Source organism: Artemia franciscana, chromosome 3 (assembly GCF_032884065.1).
Source record: "Artemia franciscana chromosome 3, ASM3288406v1, whole genome shotgun sequence".
In the NCBI taxonomy this organism is placed as follows: domain Eukaryota; kingdom Metazoa; phylum Arthropoda; class Branchiopoda; order Anostraca; family Artemiidae; genus Artemia; species Artemia franciscana.
Genome location: NC_088865.1, coordinates 36,414,582 through 36,433,218, shown reverse-complemented (window position 1 = coordinate 36,433,218; position 18,637 = coordinate 36,414,582). Strand labels below are relative to the sequence as shown.

Here is an 18,637-nt window from a genome sequence, read left to right as displayed (position 1 = left end):
TAGGTTTTGAACTATCACTTTTTGTAAGTTTATGTATAATTAAAATGATAGACCACTCTAGAAAAAAGCGGTTTTTCTGCATTGGCTCAGTAAGAATACAATTGGTATCAAGTAAAAACAAGGTAAGAATGAGAATACCAAGTTCTTGGATTTTGTTAAGATAGGCTGCATGCTTTAATTCCATGAATAATTATTTCCTTTTTTCAAACGTGCAATTGAAGCAAGGTTCATGATATTTCAATAAATTTTTAAAAAGGTAATACTAAATGCTACTTTGAGCTTTAATTTTTCTTCTAATGAAGTACAGGATGATAGCTGGAACGCTCCAAAGTTAGCCAATAAACACTTATTTACAATGAGAGGAACTAGGCCTGGTGTCCTTACAAAAATAACCTTCCAGAAAAATAGCTTCAAACATAAAAATCAACAAAAAGCTTTCAAACGAAACACAGTTTTGTTTTCTAAATATAGGATCTAGTGAAGCTAGAAGTCCTTACCGAAAAAATTAACCTTACTTCCTGAAACATAACTCTTTTGTCTTATTTTTCGTCAATTTTCCTTCAGATATAAATTTACTTCACGTTTTTTCTTGTTATTTTAAATGTTTCTCTAAATTTGTATTAGTTTTTTTGAAAGATTATGCCATCTTCGTAGGAAAGAATCTGGCAATAAAAACAAATGAAGCTTAAGGATGGAAGAGGAGTTGAGAATGTGAATTTTTACTATTTTAAGGATACGTCTGAATTTTTTTTACAGATTTTTAGCGCAAAATATCCATCGTAGCGTAGAATGTATTCATTTAATATAATGTCCAACGAAAAGGGAAGTTTCTCAGCAGTTTTATGGTAAATAGTTTAAATCCCGCTAATGTTGAGGTTGAATCAGATTGAAAGTTTGATGACATCAATATTCAGTTAAAACTAGTTTCTGACACCAGTTCAACTCAAGACAGTTCATATTAGAAGCTTAGCTTGCACCGAAAATCAGATCTGGTCAAAACTGCAATCAACTCATAACTTCAAGTTCAACTGATTTGATCTTAATTAACCATCATTGATTGGGATGTCTTATGACTGGAAAGATCTTAAGAACTAGAGTAGAAAATTAAGGTATTGGTAAAAAAAAGACCACTATTATCGACTAAATTCAAATTGAATGCTGTACAATTATTATTTCATAGCAAATAGGCATTAAGAGCTAACGATTTCTATAATTGAGATAGTAGCTATCTGTCGAAAATACTAGCTTGAAAAAAAGTAAATAAGTAAATTTTTTCTTAATGTTAAAACCATACTTACAGTATCCAATAATTAAATACTCTCATTCTTGTCCCGTAATACACTGAAGCATAATTACTTAGCAAGGCAGAAGCATTATTGAATACCAAGCAATTCTACCATCAATATTATAAGGAAGAAAATACAAAAAAACAATTGAAATTTTCAAATTCAACCAAAGTAGCTTTTTTATCAAAAGGTAAAGGCTTCAATTTCTAAAATATAAGAGATACAAAAACGATAAATCCATTTTACTGAGGTCCATTAAAATTGAAAATACAAAAAAAAATCTATACGACTTTTAATCATCTGTATCTTTCATTTTGATTATTATCTCGCAATAAGTGGGCTTTGAAAGAAAAAAAAAATCACTTTTTCTTCTTAGCTTACTTACAGTATTCCAAAATTACAAATTTTCTGTAACTAAGAATCCCGTCTATGCAGTACTAAAGCATTGTTATCAAACGAAGCAGAAGCATTAATACGAGCTAAATCCCTTTAACATCAATATGATAGGGAAGAAAAGACGAAAATATAAATTTGAATATACTAATACCACCATGTGCCCTTTTTATCAAAAGGTTAAATCTTAAATTTTATGACAATACAAGAGATACAAAAAAGCTACACCGACTTCAATGAGATCCGTCAAATTGAAAGTACAAAAGAAAAAGTATATATTGACTCTTTATAATCCATTATATTTCATTTTGATAAATGATGCTATTTGTATGCAGTGTGAGCATGATGATGATGATGAACATGAATTTTTCAATCCATCAATCATACATACATTGCGTAGTCTATTATACTCAGGCAAAGAGACATGAAACCAAAAAAGGAAAGGATATAACAAATGAAAAAAAAATCAAATAGGTGGGAAAACGAGGATTTTGTCAGCCAGTAGCAAAATATGAAAACAAAAATCAAGCAAATATTTCGACAAGTACGTTCGCCAAGTCGTCCTCAGTGCTCAACAAAAAAAGAAGAGAAAAAAAAATCGAAAGGTTAGATTTTGTTGTTTTTTGTTGTTTTTTTTAGCACTGGGGACGAATTTGCAGAGGCCCTTGTCGAAATATTTGCTTGATTTTCGTCTTCATATTTTCCTACTGGCTGACAAAATCCTCGTTTTCTAATTTTTTTTCCATTTATTATATCCTTTCCTTCCATGGTTTCATGCGTCCATTTTTAGAACCTCATTCCTGAGTTAATAAGCGAATGAGTTAAAAAAAATACCGGAAACTTTTAATAATAAAGTAAACGGAGGGCATACCCCAATCACAAGAATGCAAATATTCGGGATGTTAGATTCAGAACGCAAACCAGAGGTTAATTTTATCGAATAGAGACTGAAACTGAAGCTGTGGATATCATCAACATAATGTTGAATACTTCTAAAGATGCGAGTATAATGCAGGGTGGGGGGGGAGGCTTCTACCAGGTATATATGTGCAGGGATTCATATTTTGGAAGGGGTCAAAACAGACCGTTAATATAAAATTACAGCTAGGCGAATTATGCCTTCATGAGCTTTGGGCACTCATTCCTTCCCTTCAAGTACGCTTGTTTCTATTGGTCGATCAACTATCAGACAAAGAAAGATGAACTTAGTTGAATGGATCAAACTAATCCTGAAGGTAGAAAGGATTAGGAGGGACAAACTTTCTTCCAACAATTGGCTCACACGACCCCTTCCCCAATTAAAAAAAGAACAACTTAAGCCGAAAGAATCACTGCCTTTATGTACCTATAGAAGTGTGTTACAGTAATATTTACTTTGAATATCAGAGTTCACGTGCAGCTTTAAAATTAGAAACCAGAGGAAGGGGTTAAACGGAACATCTTTATCCCTTCAAGGAATCCATTCATAGAATACTGATTAAATATTTCAAATGATAATTAGAAAAAATAGAGCAGAATGAACAATGGTCTAAGAATGCAAAAAAGTAGACACAGAAAAAATGAAATATTTATTCTTCAATCAATATTATAAAAAACACGAACTGAAACATTTTTTTCCCAAAAGCATTAAGTTAAAAATATAAAAGCACAAAATAAGACTCAAAAGATTAAGAAACTGGCAGATTATTTAAAATAAAATAAAAACACTAAATTTTCGAATGTAAGCTGGGATGCAAGGGCTTGACTCGTGCACTTCGTGAAAGTCCAACACGAATACCAACCCTTGAAGAGGCCAATGGAGATGAGAACTTCAATGATTCAGCAAGAGGCGAAGCGATTGAGGAGGCTTTTGGCGATACATAAGACCCAGAATCTATAAATATAAAATGAGTAGAAGAGAAACTAGCTCTGAAACAGTATTATTAGTAATTAGTTATTATATCTGAAACTCTTTAAAAAAGGTAATATTGACTCATCTTTTTCTGTCACCGTGAGAAAATAGTATGATAAAATTTTAGACAATGTGCTTTTTACTACCTTGGAAAGTGGTTTGGTTAAGAAAATAAAACTTTTAGTAATGAATCCAGGGCCAAAAACATACTCCAGGAAGATACTGCCAAGCTACTCTGTTAACCCTCTTCTGATTTCTAGGTCTGAGAAATTTGTCTTCTTGACAAGTCTATAGGGTGGACTAGGGTAAGTCCGACCCAGGGGTAACTCCGATACCCCTGTCTTATCTGGCTCAGTGATTATAGATGTATGTGGTTCCATACGCCATCTTCTTCCTTTGGCTTGGGTACTTCACAACAGCGTTCAATATTTTCGCCATTTTCAATTGCTTTGTCATAAAGGAATTTCAAAATCTTGTGGAAGGCATTTTTGCTGGCCACGAGGTAGGTAGCAATTTTTAATTGATAGTGAAGAAGAATAGAGATGATAAAACGATTCTAAGTAATTTAGTCATTACTAAGTTTAAGTAATTACTGTAATTAATTAGTATTTTGTTCTCAAATCAGTCAAGAGATACAAGGGGTGTCGGAATTAACCCGGAAAAACACGAATTTGGTGCAAATCCGAAATGTCGGACTTACCCCATACAGGATAAATTCTGACACGGAGGTCGGATTTACCCCGTTTATACAAGTGGCTAGTTTTTTGCAATTTTAGCCTAGATATGAGTGTATTTGCCAACTATTCATAATGTTAACAGTACATCGTGTATATATATATATATATATATATATATATATATATATATATATGTATATATATATATAATATATATATATATATATATATATATATATATATATATATATATATATATATATATATATATATATATATAGATATATATAGGATTTTATGACCTGCATCAGAAAACAACAGAAGAGCTTGACATCTTACACAAACCAGAATGTTGGTACAACTTGGGCGATACTTCGTTTTGTCACGATCCTGATAGACTTAAAACCGCTGGCACGAAAAGATATAGTATGTATTAGTGCATCAGGTGAGAAACTACCACCATTGGTAGTCTTCTAGGAGAAAGAAAAATGCATTTTATGGCTACCCGTTAAAGACCATCGAAATGCATGTTTTCAGCTACTAAGAAAGGATGGATAACAGCGGACCTCTTCGAAAACTGGTTTAAAGATGTTTTCCTACCTCAGGTGAAAGGAAAAGCACTTCTTATTTTTGACGGCCATGACTCCCATGAATCCTTGCCTCTTGTGAAACTCGCTTCACAGAAGAACGCTACTATCCTCAAGTTGCCAGTCTATGCATCTTATGTTCTGCAGCCCTTGACAGAGTTCTTTTCAAAGGGCTGAAATTGCCCTATGAGCAGAAGCTCGTGAACTGGCAACGAGCACACCCAGGTGACGTCTTAACAAAACAAGGACACGTGAAAATTTTATGTCAGATCTGGGAAACTTACCTTACCCCGCAACTGAGTAAAAAATCGCTTCAAGCGAAACGAATTTATAATTCTGCTATTCCAGCAGGCATAAACTGCAATGTAATTGACAAGGCAAAGTTTGATCCACCCAAGTTAAAACGATATGTTGAGACAAGGACATCAGAGAGTAAGAATTTAATAAGAGTGACAGCTACAGTGAATACTGCAACTGATCAGTCCAAAAAAGATTCATACACGGGAGAAATCCTTCGAAGAGCTTCTCTTCGACGCAGCACGCCACCCACCTCTTAATGCCTCAGCACCCGGGACATCCGGTAGGCAGAGAATTGTTCGGGAAGCTGAAAAAAAACCCTTCTGTAGGGGCTTTCAGAATATTTGAACAAAGAGAGAAAGAGAAAAAGGAAAAGTTCGAGAACAAAACAGGGAAAGTAAAAGAGAAGACGATCAAGCCAAAGTTGAAAAAGCAAAAGAAAGCTGATTTTTCCAGTGAAGACACTGACATCTCTCTGGGTTCCTCAACTGACCAAATGGACATAAGTTATACTGTTGACAGTGAAAATGAAGAAGAGGAGAAAAAGAAGCTAAACATACAGCTAAATGAATACTATGCTGTAGCATACGATAACAAACGTGATCAACAAGGCTGGTATATGGGAAGGGTGGTTGATTTTCCTGATAAAAATCTTGTCCGTATAAAATATCTTTGCTGCCTGAGCCTAGCCGACTATTCATATGAATGGCCAAAAAAAATGACATTGACGAAGTTGAAGAAGAATACATCTTTGCAGGACCATTAAAGCTTTCTGGAGCTAGTCCCTTCACTACGCTAGGTAAAGAATGACGTCCCCTTTTCCTTCTTTAGTTGCCTCATCAAAACGAATGAGTAATCAAGATAAGAGAGAGATAAAACGATCGCAGCTTCTGGGCTTTGATGTCTTTTATAACTGACATAATAGGTCGTTGGGGACCTGACCGCTTTTTGTAAGCGCGGGAACTATGTGGTACAAGGTATCAAGGGTACCTATATGTGATACAAAGAATGACTAATAGTTCCAAGGCCGATTTTAGTCAGAACGTTCAAAAACTCTACAATACATTCCTCTAAATGTCAGGATGCAAGCAGCCCAGAGCCAAGTGCCTAAATTATGGAAATAGCCCAGTCCAAACAGAAGCTTCATAGATACATTTTAGTACAAAGGTGGAGAAACTATAACTTAAAACAATGACTATCCCTATTATTCCAACCAAGACTACTTCTATAGCATCTACTGTTGCCAAGACAACTAACTCCATTGCCACTAACACTACCACCACTACCGCTACTGTTACATTAAGAACGATCGCTACTAGTTTTGCCATATCATTACTATGAGTCCTTGTCATTACCCAGGGTCACCTTCAAAAAAAAAATCCTAAGATGCGCTAATTTTCAATACATTTTCTTTTTGAATATAGGATACCATACTATAGCTAAAGGACCTACCAAAATGTCCTAAAACAGACGTGCCAGTAGCTTACTCATACTCTCTAACTAAATAGGGCACATAAAATTAACATATCCTTCAGGTTATCTTGCGTAGTTCTCAGAAGAAAAAAAATTCTATAACGAACTAATGCTCATACACTGTTATGGAGCCTACAGCCTTCGTTATTGGATATTTGATACAGTGACTGTTTTAGCTTGCTCTGTGGTCGTGGATTTTTGATATCCATCGTTTTTCGTTTTTTAAAAGATATTTTACATTAGAACATGTTTACATTTTGATTTAGACCCGATATACAGGAAAACAATCGTTTCATCAAAGTTTTGTATCCTCCTTTACACATACAGTTGGAAACATTGCCAAAGGCATGCACTGATATTTCTTTATTGTTTTTTTCTGTAAAACATAAGTATTTCCACAAAAAGAAAAAAACACAAGCAAATAATATAAATAAACTTCCATACAATCAATCTGAATCATCAAAAATAAAGAAAAACGCAAAACAAAACGAAACCCACTCCTTGTCACCCTATTACCAACCCTTAACCTCTTTTGACGTTTCCCTGGGAACATTCTACGTAGATATGCATCCAACATACAACTACATATGCAGTAACATACAATATCTGGCAGTAGTTTTTCTTTTTTATGGTTCGAAAAAGAGAGTGTCCTCTCTGCAGAGGCATTTTAGTGAGAAGGTGCGATCATAAATCTGTTGCATCTGGATTAACCTAAGTTCGGATATGAAATGAAAGATTCAGCCCAAGACAGCACATTACCACTTCAGTTGGCATAAACAAAAAGCTAGAATAGCCCTTAAGAGCTCGCGAGACTGAACACAGTCATTCATTCATTTCAAAAGGCTCTTTTATATAGAAAAGTAAGTCAATCGAGTTACTTTTAAACGCATTTATGTAACTTCATCAGATTAGCTCGAATTTAAAATCTAGTAATCAATATACAATTAATTTCAGTTTGAGCTTAAATCCCGAACAGGCACTGAATTCTGATACAATAGATAATAGGGCTAACGACTCTTCCAGCGTCCAGACCCCCCTCCCCCCACTCTTAATTTTTAGCTGAAAAGAGAGCATGTTGAACCTTTTTAAAACTGGAATCATGCAAAGACTTTCGTTCTATGGAATTGGAGGACCAAAGCGGAGCCTCGGCCCCTCTGACACCAACAGTCTCCCTTCCAAATTTTAGCAGAAAAGCGGGCATGTTGAAGAGGGTCTGAACAGGAATCATGCAATGTCTTTCGTTCTATATTACTAGAAGACCGAAGCAGGCCCTTGGTCCCTCCTAACCCCAATTCAGCTTCCAATACTGTCAGTTATGAATCCGAAATATAGGGATATCCCGTCTTATTTGAAATATGATCATACAAGGATTTTCAATCTACATGATCAGCGGACAAAAGTAGACTAGTTTCCAAAATCCATTACCCCTCCCCCCCCCCACACACACACAAACATCAGTCTTTTAGCAATAAGGTAGGCATGTGGCCGACACCTTGTTTGAACTAGAATCATCAGTGAATTTTCATTAAACATAATTAGAGGCAGAAAAATGGTTCATTTCTTTTCCACTTCCTTCCCCACCCCAACAATACGTAATATAGAAAGCACATACATAAAGCTAAGTCTGATTTTACACGAAAAATCTAAATCGGAAATTTCATCTTGCTTTAACTGAATTATTTTCTGCTACTCGTAATAACTAGTCGATAAAACTAAAAAGAAAAGCATGGGACTGTCATGGCGCATCTTTAACTATACAAGAACCTTTAAAATACCATATCCTATAGTGTGAACATAGAGACCGCATTACCATAATGATTGTCAGGAAGCACTAACGATTTTTCATGCCACGACGACCCAACGCTTTCATATTTACTTTTCTTTTTCATGGGCAGCAAAGCAGTTAAATATTGTCTGATCGTTATTACCTTGTTATGGCCGTGGCACGAACCACGGTCAGTCGTTGGATGATATATAGCTGGTATTAGTGTGCATTTTTCCTATGTATTTTAGTAGTTACCTTTATTTGTTTTTTTTTTTTGTTTAGTTGATTTTTGCATTTTAGTAGTCCTCTTATGTATTTTTCTGTAGTTTACGAAATACCATGTATTGGTTTATTCAAGTAATAAAATAAAAAAATAAAAATGGACAGCAAAAAAAATGCTTTATTTTCAATGTTATTTTTGCAAAAGGTCTCTCCAAACAAAAATCTGTATCAAATTTTAATAAAGTTCCAAATTCTTAGTGAGAAAAGTGTTCAACTCAAAACCAACCTTTTTAAGTTACGTCAGTATATGCCACCTAAAGAGTTCTCAGCGTAACAGTCAGTTCTCAGCGTCAACGTGTAACCAAGCAACATTGTTATTCGGTTATTGTGTCAGAAAAAGAAAAAACAGTAAAACAACAGTTTAATTGAAGTAAGGAAAAGTGATTTTATTGAGTATTTTAAAAAGGAAGGCATTCGCTTGGGTTATTTTTCACACTGCAAAAACTGGGAGTTAGGTTACGGATTTTTTACGGAAGGAGGGTTTTGTGCTTTAAAAGTTCTTTTTTTATTTCAAAAGATCGAAAAACTTTACCATTTTATTAAATTTTTTTAAATAGTTTTTCTCAGTCCTAAGTTCAAACCATATTAGGTGATGCCCTCCTCCCTGGGTTAAGTATTTTATCAGTTTAGAATGTCATCTTGCATCCCAGACCAATATTTAGTAGCCAATACTTGAGAATTATTTGCCTATGTCTGAACGAGTGAATAAAGTAAACATTTAAGATTTTTATCATTGATTTTTCCCGAGGAAATACAATTTACAATTTCCAAGTATTCTTTTTTTTTACTTCTTTAAGTTGTTAAATAATTGTACTTATATTAAACTACTCTGCAGAGAAAAAACATTTGAATTGGAAATAAAACTTCCTAGTGTTCAGTATGCAATGGCGTCGATTCACGACTTTTTCTTTTTTTGGGGGGAACACATTTTTCAGAATCTAGGGGGGCAAGTTTAATTTTTAATTTCGTCAATGAAAATGCCCCAAAAGTCAGTTTTCAATTAGAATACCTCAAAAAGGTGTTTTTCAAAATCTAAGGGGGGGGGGGTACATGGTAGCCTACCCCACACTCCCAACTGATGCCACTGACAGTACGTGTCACATTAGAATGGGTAAACTAGCATATTATCCCTAAACTGTTATTTTTTAGGAGGGCTGGGGGGTGTTGAAGTAACATGCCCTTCAGGTTTGAGCTCTGACTTAGTTTGATGAATCCACCAAAGATTCCCTAACAATAATATGTTACAGTATTGGTTAATCATATTCGGCATTAAAGGGAATGAAGTAAAAAAAAAAGCGTTAAAGCACACAACTGCCTAACTGCATACAGAATCCTGAATTTCTTTTCTAAAACAGTTTAATAATTTCATTTACATAAATAATAGTTTAGCTAAAGCTTTCAGCTTAACTGAAATACATTATTTCTTTCTTTTTTAATGAGAATTGAGCGTATTATGAATATACAGCTAAGTGCTTTGCGATATAAAATTCAAGAGTTTCACGTAAGGTCTTTAAATGAAGACCCAACGCATACCATGTCTATCTTGGTATGTTGACTGATTTCTAACCTTTTTTTCGCGAGAAGACAGTAGGTTGAATGTTCATGTTGCAAATATTTGTTTTCCGGGAACACAGAACAAAGACGACATATAATATTTTTCAGAAGAAATCGTTAAGAGGAATAATAATAAATAAAAAAAAAACCATCAGAGCATCAATCGTGGTATCTGCATTTTCCTATATTTTATTGTCCCCCTTTAGATTTTGGAAAAAAATCTTTTGAAATCTTCATTGAACCCCCCACCCCAAGATTTTGAATGTTACCCTTTTTTATATATTTGTGTTTTTATAACCCTTTTCCATTTCTAATCCATTTAAAATCCTTTGTTTTTAAAATAAATATTTAATTTAGGAATGAAAAAAGTAAGCATCCATGACTGTTTTAAGGTAGTTTTCAAATCTTTTTAGGTTTGTTTTAAATGTCCTATTGTCTTAACTGTTACCAAAAATTGCACTGAAGACAGGTCAAGGGTATGCCTAGAAAGAATTATTAATTTTAAGAAAAATTATGATTAAAAACATATTATCGAAGTATCAACAGTCATCGATCACATGATGACATTTTCCTAGTCTCGGCAATAAAATAATTACTAGCTGAATGGGTGACTGTACTCACACAACAGACGAAGATCCTCCAGAAACAAAATGGCTTAACATAATGGGGACTGCGAATGACCTTCTACTTATCCTGGGTATTGATGTTGGTAGTTTTCAAGGAAGCAGAATCGAAAATCAAGGGCTGTGGAGTCGGATTTTTAGTAAATTTTTGCTGAATGGAGTCGGAGTTGAAGTCGGTATATTGAAAATGTCTGGAGCCGGAGTCGTTTATAGTATATAACAGACTCCACAGCCCTGCAAAAGTCCAAATTAACAAGTGGTACCTAGCCAAAGCCCTTACTTCAAGCAAAAATAACTCAATCTCACTGGAAAATCAAAAATAGGAGACTCACCACTGACGGTAACTCTGCTCTTTAATGGTACACCTCCTTTGCTGCTCGATAATTCCACCTTAGTTTCTCCTCCTACAATAGATTTAGCTTCAGGTTTCCCGTTTGATAGTTCTTTCTTCTCCCGTTTACTAGGCACCTTTTCAATCTTGGGATTAGAGTTCTTTTCTACGACTTTCTTGAAACTGCTTTTCGTCTCATTAGCAGGCAGTTTTTTCTTTACAATCACAGGCTCATCCTCACTTTCATACTCAACTAAAGAACTATAGTTATCACTTTCCTCTGATTCCAAAATTGGGTTTGCTGTCCTTGATTTTCTTTTTGAAAGTCTGGCAGGTCTTTCGTTCTCATCTGTAATGTCAACAACTTCAGTAATAACGATCGTTGCACTGCGGTTAGTGTCGTCGACATCCAGTTGAACTTGCATAGTCTCCTCCACGCACTCCTTAGATTTTCGCCCATCATCACTTTTAGAACGATCATTTACATCCTCCTCATCTAAAATTAGAGTTTCCTGAGCACTGACTGTTGATATTTCAGCTGGAGATAATCTGATATAAGATTCGTCTTTCTCTCTTGACAATTCAAGTGCTTTTTCCAACTCTCTCTGCAAAACAAAACTCTGTTATATTCGAATCTTTATTACAACAAAAAATGAAGAGCATTGAAAAATATAAGGAATATAACAAATCCTTTGGCATGCAAATTTTTTTTTTAAACACAAAAAAAGAAAGCAAAGCTGCGAATGATAGGCGAACCGGAGTACCCCCCTTTTTTAACCTGGAACCATATAGGTTAGCTTCAGGAAGATTGGCATGGATGCATGGAAGTTTTCTGCTCAAAGTAGGAGAGATATAACAGTAAAAGTACGCGTGGATTGACAAAAATGCAGCGGAAGGAGGTAAAATGTGTTTTTCAAAATCTACGGGAGGGGGCAATTTTGTTGTTTTGTCGATTTTCTTGAATAAAAACACCAAAAAAGCATAATGGAAAAGCCAAAAAAAGTTCAGATTTAGGGTAGGGAAAGGGATGGGCGCAAAAAACAGGTGATTCACAAAATACTAGGAGATTACAATCAAAACTTTCAGAAGAGGCACAAAAGGTCTCATACAAGGCGTGTATTGAGACAAAACCTAAAAATATTGGGCCAATACACCAATCTTAAAACATATTATCAAAACAAAATTGCAAAAGAAATATTTTCAGGAGGAGGGGTCGGGGAGAATTCTTGCAGTATTCCCCGCCTCTGTTGAAATAGGCATCTATGTACATTAAACATTTATTAACGAAAGGATGAAAACTAGCAAACAACTAAAGCAAACCTAAACACCATCCAAACTATAAAGAGAATTTAACAGGCCATGAACATTTGTTTGTCTAATAAGGGATTATATCATCTCACTTTTCACAGTCCCATCATTCCAAAATATTTTCTCCAAGCTCAAACCTAATGAAAACACATCATTGTGAAGAAAACAAAACATGAAAAACGAGCTAGTAAACTAAATTTAATTCAAAATTGTAATCCTCAGTCAAGGCCATATCCAGGGGGAGAAATTTCAGAGTTTCATCCCCCCTCCCCCCAAAAAATTGTCCGACTCCTGAAAACGTAACAAAACGCAAATAAACAAATTTTTTGATGCGTTTTTAACTTTTTTTTTAACTCCAATCCCCCCCAGCCCCCCAAAAAAAATTCCTTGAACGAAAATCGTGGACACGCTCTTGTCCTCAATACATACTTTTTTCTTGCTTAGTAGACTAAAAAAGCCTATTTTATTTTTCAATCTGGCCTTCCAATTATGATATATACTTTAACAAGATTTTAATCTTTATAAGTATCAACAGTAGATACTATTTCGTCTTGAAATACAATGTGATCGCACTACTAGCATTAATGTCAAATACTAAACAGAAACTACAAACTCATATGTTATTCATATATCAACTTCCTATTTTAAACCAACTTAAAGAGCATCTATTAAAATTTGGCAACACAGTAAAACTTTTCGTGAAGTGTGTATCAAACAAAAAGAAAATCAGAGAACGAATGAAGACCCAAACATGGTTTCCGTACTACAGCTTACCTCGAAAACTCTGTCCTCTACTTTTGGTCTTTGAGTGATTCTTGTCGGACTAGTAGAGAGCGTTGCTTGTGTCTTTGCCCTTTTAATAGCTGGTTTTTGTTTCGTAGAACTGCTAACTTTCTCAGACTTTGTTTTCGGTTGTGTTGGCACAAAGTCATCTATAAAACAGATAAATAATAACTAAGGTAAAATGTAACCAATCTTTACAAGCTTCAGTGACTTAAATACCGTGAATATTGTATCGCGTACCTTAAATCGTTAAACCTAGTATCGCATCAAATAAAGGACAAAGCATTAAAAGAAATCAAGAGGTCAAAACGATAATGTAACTACAACCCTTGTAACCAGGATAGCCTATGAGGACAAAAAAAAGTAACTACAATAAAAGAAGCAATTCAGAGATGTTTCCTTTCAAATGATTAACATAGTCTTGAGCCAAGAAAATCTCTTTTTTAGGTCTAATTATTTACTGTCTCAATAATGTGAAACATTATCTTCACTGACTGTTATAATATGAAAAAAACTTCGTTTTCTTAAAGAGTTAAAGAGGCTGCGTCCCAAAGTCGAACCTTAAAACGTACAGGAATTAGGAGAGGCAGTTGGGGGGCTGCCGCCCCCCAAACCCCCCGCTTTTAAAGACTCTTTTGTACAGGTTTTCTGTTTTGTTAATTAAAAGAGGGCCTTTCCGAAGCCAAGAGAGGGGGGTTAGGGGGACGGCAGCCCCCCACAACAAAAAACCTGTACAAAAGAGTCTTTAAAAGCGGGAGGTTTGGGGGGCGGCAGCCCCCCAACTGCCTGTCCTAATTCCTGTACGTTGTAAGGTTCGACTTTGGGACGCAGCCTCTTTAACTCTTTAAGAAAACGAAGTTTTTTTCATATTATTTCTGTACGTTTTTCTACAATCCATGGTGGATGTAATTTAATAATAATTTTCCATGTTTATTTTCTCGCTTTCTGTATCAATAAATTCAAACTGACAAAATTATCTAATTTTGATAATTTTAATAGTTTAGCAGCTTAATTAAAAATTTAGCAGCTAGTGGTTTTTACCCACCCGCCTCCGGTTTATGGGCCCAGCGCGCTTCCGCTGCGCCAAGCTGCTGTTATGCTTGTTATCAAACAATTTATTACAATAGATAATTTCACTAACGGCTTCAATTAGGAAATCAATTTAAATGGTTCTTTTAACTTGCTTCCATCAAGCCTTACCCCCGCTTCAGTATAAATTCTTGTGAAAATTCCAGTATGTAATTCTGATCACATGTTTCCATGTTTATTTTCTCCTTTTCTGTATCAATAAATTCAAACTGACAAAATTACCTAATTTTACAAATTTTAAAAAGTTAGCAGCTAGCGGTTTCGATCCACCGACCTCTGGGTTATGGGCCCAGCACGCTTCCGCTGCGCCAAGCTGCTGTTAGTGTAAGAATTTTTCAAACAAGTGATGTTATTACAAGAGAAAATTTTACCTTCAATGGGGAAATGGGTTTTTCTAAGCTAGAAAATCGGGGGGTTAAGATTTTCCGACGAAACTTTCCAGGAAAATTACTCGGAGAATTCCGCGTCGAATGAGTCTTCGTACACCCAGATCCGATGTCGGCTGTGACCTGTAGGCGTGGCAGAAAAAAAAGGGTTTCTGTCATTTTTCTCAAATAAAAATTTTACGGATTAAGACAGAATTTTTTGAAGCTTTCAGTCAGTCTCACCATGTCGAGCTGATCATTTTGATGTACTTGATGTTGAAATTCGTAACTTTTAACAACAAAAAACTTAACATGGGCTCTTATGGGGAAATGGGGTTTTTCTAAGCTAAAAAATCGGGGGTTAAGATTTTCCGACGAAACTTTCAAGCAAAATAACTCGGTGAATTCCGCGTCGAATGAGTCTTCGTACACCCAGATCCAATTTCGGCTGTGACCTGTAGGCGTGGCAGAAAAAAAACAAAAGGAGAACATGAACTTTAAGTGGCTATGCGTGGTTTCTGGAAAATAGGGAAGGAGTTATCGGATCGAGCTGAAATTTCGCGGATAAGCTCCTGGGCCCTAGGGGACCTTAACTTGTGAATTTCAGCCCGATCGGACAACGTTAAAGGGGGGCTGGGGTTGGGGGGTCGAAACTTTCGGCCAGATTTTCCCCATGAAGGAAAAGTCGGAGGGGGATGAAATTCGGCAGGTTTCTTAGTTGGAGCTCGGGCTACGAAATGCATCCCTCCCCATCCCTCTGCGACCACTGGAACCGAAGATCGCTTAACATTGTCATGGTTCGCCTCTTTAAAGAGGCACGAGTGTGCCTCCTTGATAGGGAAGAAATATTACTTTAGACAAGATGTGAATCCAGGCTCCAAAGAATGTCAACGGTGGAGTCCTCTTTTAGCAGCTACTGTGTACTCTAGCTCCAATACAAGAACGAAAACAAACATTTCGAATTATGGCGTTTCTTGAACATTATGAGGAAAGCGTTTGACAAGGGAAGAACGAAAACGTCAAACGTCAAAAACAACTGAAATTAGTTGTCAAAAAGTATCACAAATTTTGCATTTCCACGGGTTATGCATGTTTAATTTACGATTTAATTTACCGAAAAAAAACAACTGAAATTAGTTGTCAAAAAGTGTCACAAATTTTGCATTTCCACGGGTTATGCATGTTTAATTTACCGAACAAAAACAACTGAAATTAGTTGTCAAAAAGTATCACAAATTTTGCATTTCCACGGGTTATGCATATTTAATTTACGATTTCCTTTGCCGTCATGTTGGTACCCATGTATCTCATTTACACCAAAAATTTTGGCTATTGCAAATGTTCAGTTAATTTTTTGCAGCTGCTTTTATTGCAGGTTTTTCTGACTCGTTTCCAACTGTGTCCATTCCAAAAAATGGATCAAAGACTCTGAAGATACCTTGGACCGAAGCAGCGTTTATCGGTGGTGTAAAATGTTCTCGGAGAGCCAAGTAGATGTGAACGAAAAGGAGCGTGCTGAATCCCTGAGCAGGTAAAAATGGATGAAAACATTGGTGAAATGAACAAAATACTGTTCTGGCCAATCGTCGAATTACCGTTAGAACAAGTTTCTGAGGCCTTAAACATATCGAATTTTATCAATGATTTGGGGAATGTACGGGTCGCCACGAAATTCATACTAAATTGCTCAATTTTGACCTAAAACGGCCTGGCATCAACATTGCTAAGGAGTTATCGGACTGGAAGATTATGATTGGTGAAGAAACAGGGGTTTATGGTTAAAACCTAGAAACCAAAGGTCAATCATTCCAGTGAAAGCTACCACAAAAGCCAAGACCGAAGAAAAACCGGCCAAGTTCGCTTGAATGTGAAGGTTTTGATTACAGTTTTATTTTACTACAGGGGCATAGTGCATCACTAGACCTTGCCACATGGTAAAACGGTCAATAAGAATATTAATTGCAAGTTATGCACAAGTTGGACGAAGCATTTCGTCAGAAACGCCCGCAATTGTGGAAGAATAAAAACTAGTTTTTGGGCCATAACACCACTCCTCACACATAGATGCTTGTACTTGAATTTTCGGCAAAAAAAAAACAGCAAACTAATAATGCCGCAGTCAACATATTCCCTAGATGACCCTGTGACTGTTTTTGTTCCCAAAGATGAAAAAGCACGTGGAAAAGACGGCATCGAAGATGAAGCCTGACAAGATCACATTATTTTTTTTTTTTTTTTTGATTCGAGAATTGGAAAAACTGTTGGCAGAAGTGTATAATATCTGTTGGGGATTACTTCAAAGGAAACAAAATAGAAATTAATGAATAAATAAAAAACTTTTGAAAAAACACAAAATTCGCAATAGTTCTTGAATAGACCTCAGGCGATAATCTTTTGAAGTTTTTTTTTACCATGTAAACCGCCGAAAATTAGCTTAAAAAAAACTTAGAAAAAAATCATTTGCGCTAGAAAAGAATTATTTGTCTTGTTACTTAAGCATACAAAACTGCATAAACAAGGTTTCTTAATCATAAAAAAGGGATTAAACCAAACCCAATATTGATCAAATAAGGACTAAAATTGTGATTAAAGTAATTTTTTTTATTAAACCCAGTATAGAAAATTGTATTATGAATACAAGAAAATTTCTTGAATAAAAAGCATTCTTCAAAGGTTTTTTTCATATTTTTTTTTATTTGTTTATTTTTGTTATCATGTTGTAGGCCTATACAATGGTTTTGAAAAGTAGTACTATTTAAAAAAAAAACTTTTTTATAAGTAGATTTCTTTTATCTTGTTCATTAGTTTACACAAAAAAAAGAATAAATTTTCTTGAAGCACTCCCACCAGAAAAAATTGTTGTGACAATGTACTTTTTTTAAGTTTTGCACCCCACGCACCAAAATTTTGACTGTGCGCATCTACTTTATAGTTATGATAAGACTTATTGGAATAAAACTTACCATCACTATCATCATTGAATGTATACTTGCTGGGTTTTCTTCCGCTAAGAAAAAGAGAAAATTTATAATAGAAAAAAGAAAACAAAAGGCAAATGCAATAGTAAGAATTAAATACAAACTAAAACACAGTGGTCTAACAACTGATTAGCCTAAAATAAAATGACTGTCTCTAAAAGAATTCCTCCCATATAACTAGAACAGGTAAATCGAAAGAGAAACAACAAATAAAGCAAACGTATTGTAGACATCTCAACTACACCTACTAATACTACCGATAATTCACTACAACTCCACACCTCCTGAGGTGAAGACAGCTGCACATGCTACACTTCCTCACCATGTCGTTGAGAGCTTCACTCTCAAGTCACCCAAAAAGTTCACCTTCAAATCTGTCCTAGTGGCCTCCTCCCATTTAATTCAAGAACATTCTTCTTCTCATTTGATCTTAGCTGGATTCCCAATATTTTTTTTTGGAAACATGACATCTTTAATTCATAAAACATGACCTAATCATATTAACTTATTGTTTATTATAGCCCTGGACTATGGGCTCGAATCACGTTTTTGCAGAGCTTATTGTTTGATAGTAGTCACTCAAAACGAATACCTCTACCAAATCTCTAGAAAATATCAAGCATAACTTTCCCAAGTTTTCAAAGGGACAAAATTTTTCAAATGACCATAATCGACAATTGCCATTTTCAGCAATTCTAGTATCCTAATCTTGGCTTAGAAAAATATTTGACACGGACAAAATCTGAAGTAGTGAAATTACATAAAAAAAAGAAATAATAAATCAAAGAGGAGAGCAAAGAAATTGTATTGAAGGCACAGTAAGAAGATTTGAAGAGGCTAAAAGAGAGAAATTTTACGAACTTTCACTTCCTCTATTAAAAGACTAACATACATCAAGAAATGTGTGCAATCTATAATTAACAAATATATTAATTAAAAAGCAGCAACTTGTAAA

General features: G+C 35.1%; 1 protein-coding gene and 1 long non-coding RNA gene across 5 annotated transcripts in view; one reads left to right on the top strand and one right to left on the bottom strand.

Annotated features, from left to right (window-relative positions):
• The first annotated feature begins 8 nt into the window (after window positions 1-8).
• Window positions 9-17,657, top strand: LOC136025238 (uncharacterized). The gene is made up of 3 exons (XR_010617043.1): window positions 9-122; window positions 3,831-4,072; window positions 16,080-17,657. It is a non-coding gene; the product is annotated as an uncharacterized LOC136025238 (long non-coding RNA).
• The window catches only part of LOC136025232 (RAD51-associated protein 1-like), a 32,382-nt gene continuing 16,975 nt past the window's right edge, over window positions 3,231-18,637 (bottom strand). For 3 of the 4 annotated variants that reach the window (XM_065701066.1, XM_065701069.1, XM_065701067.1), the window contains exons 3-6: window positions 17,668-17,711; window positions 13,242-13,399; window positions 11,161-11,764; window positions 3,231-3,552 (exon numbers count right to left, since the gene is read on the bottom strand). In XM_065701066.1, the coding sequence (XP_065557138.1) occupies window positions 3,386-3,552; window positions 11,161-11,764; window positions 13,242-13,399; window positions 17,668-17,711 (973 nt within the window). In that variant the 3' untranslated portion in view covers window positions 3,231-3,385. Of the gene's footprint in view, window positions 3,553-5,118; window positions 5,439-11,160; window positions 11,765-13,241; window positions 13,400-17,667; window positions 17,712-18,637 lie in introns of all 4 variants that reach the window. The other variant, XR_010617038.1, reaches the window with a different exon arrangement.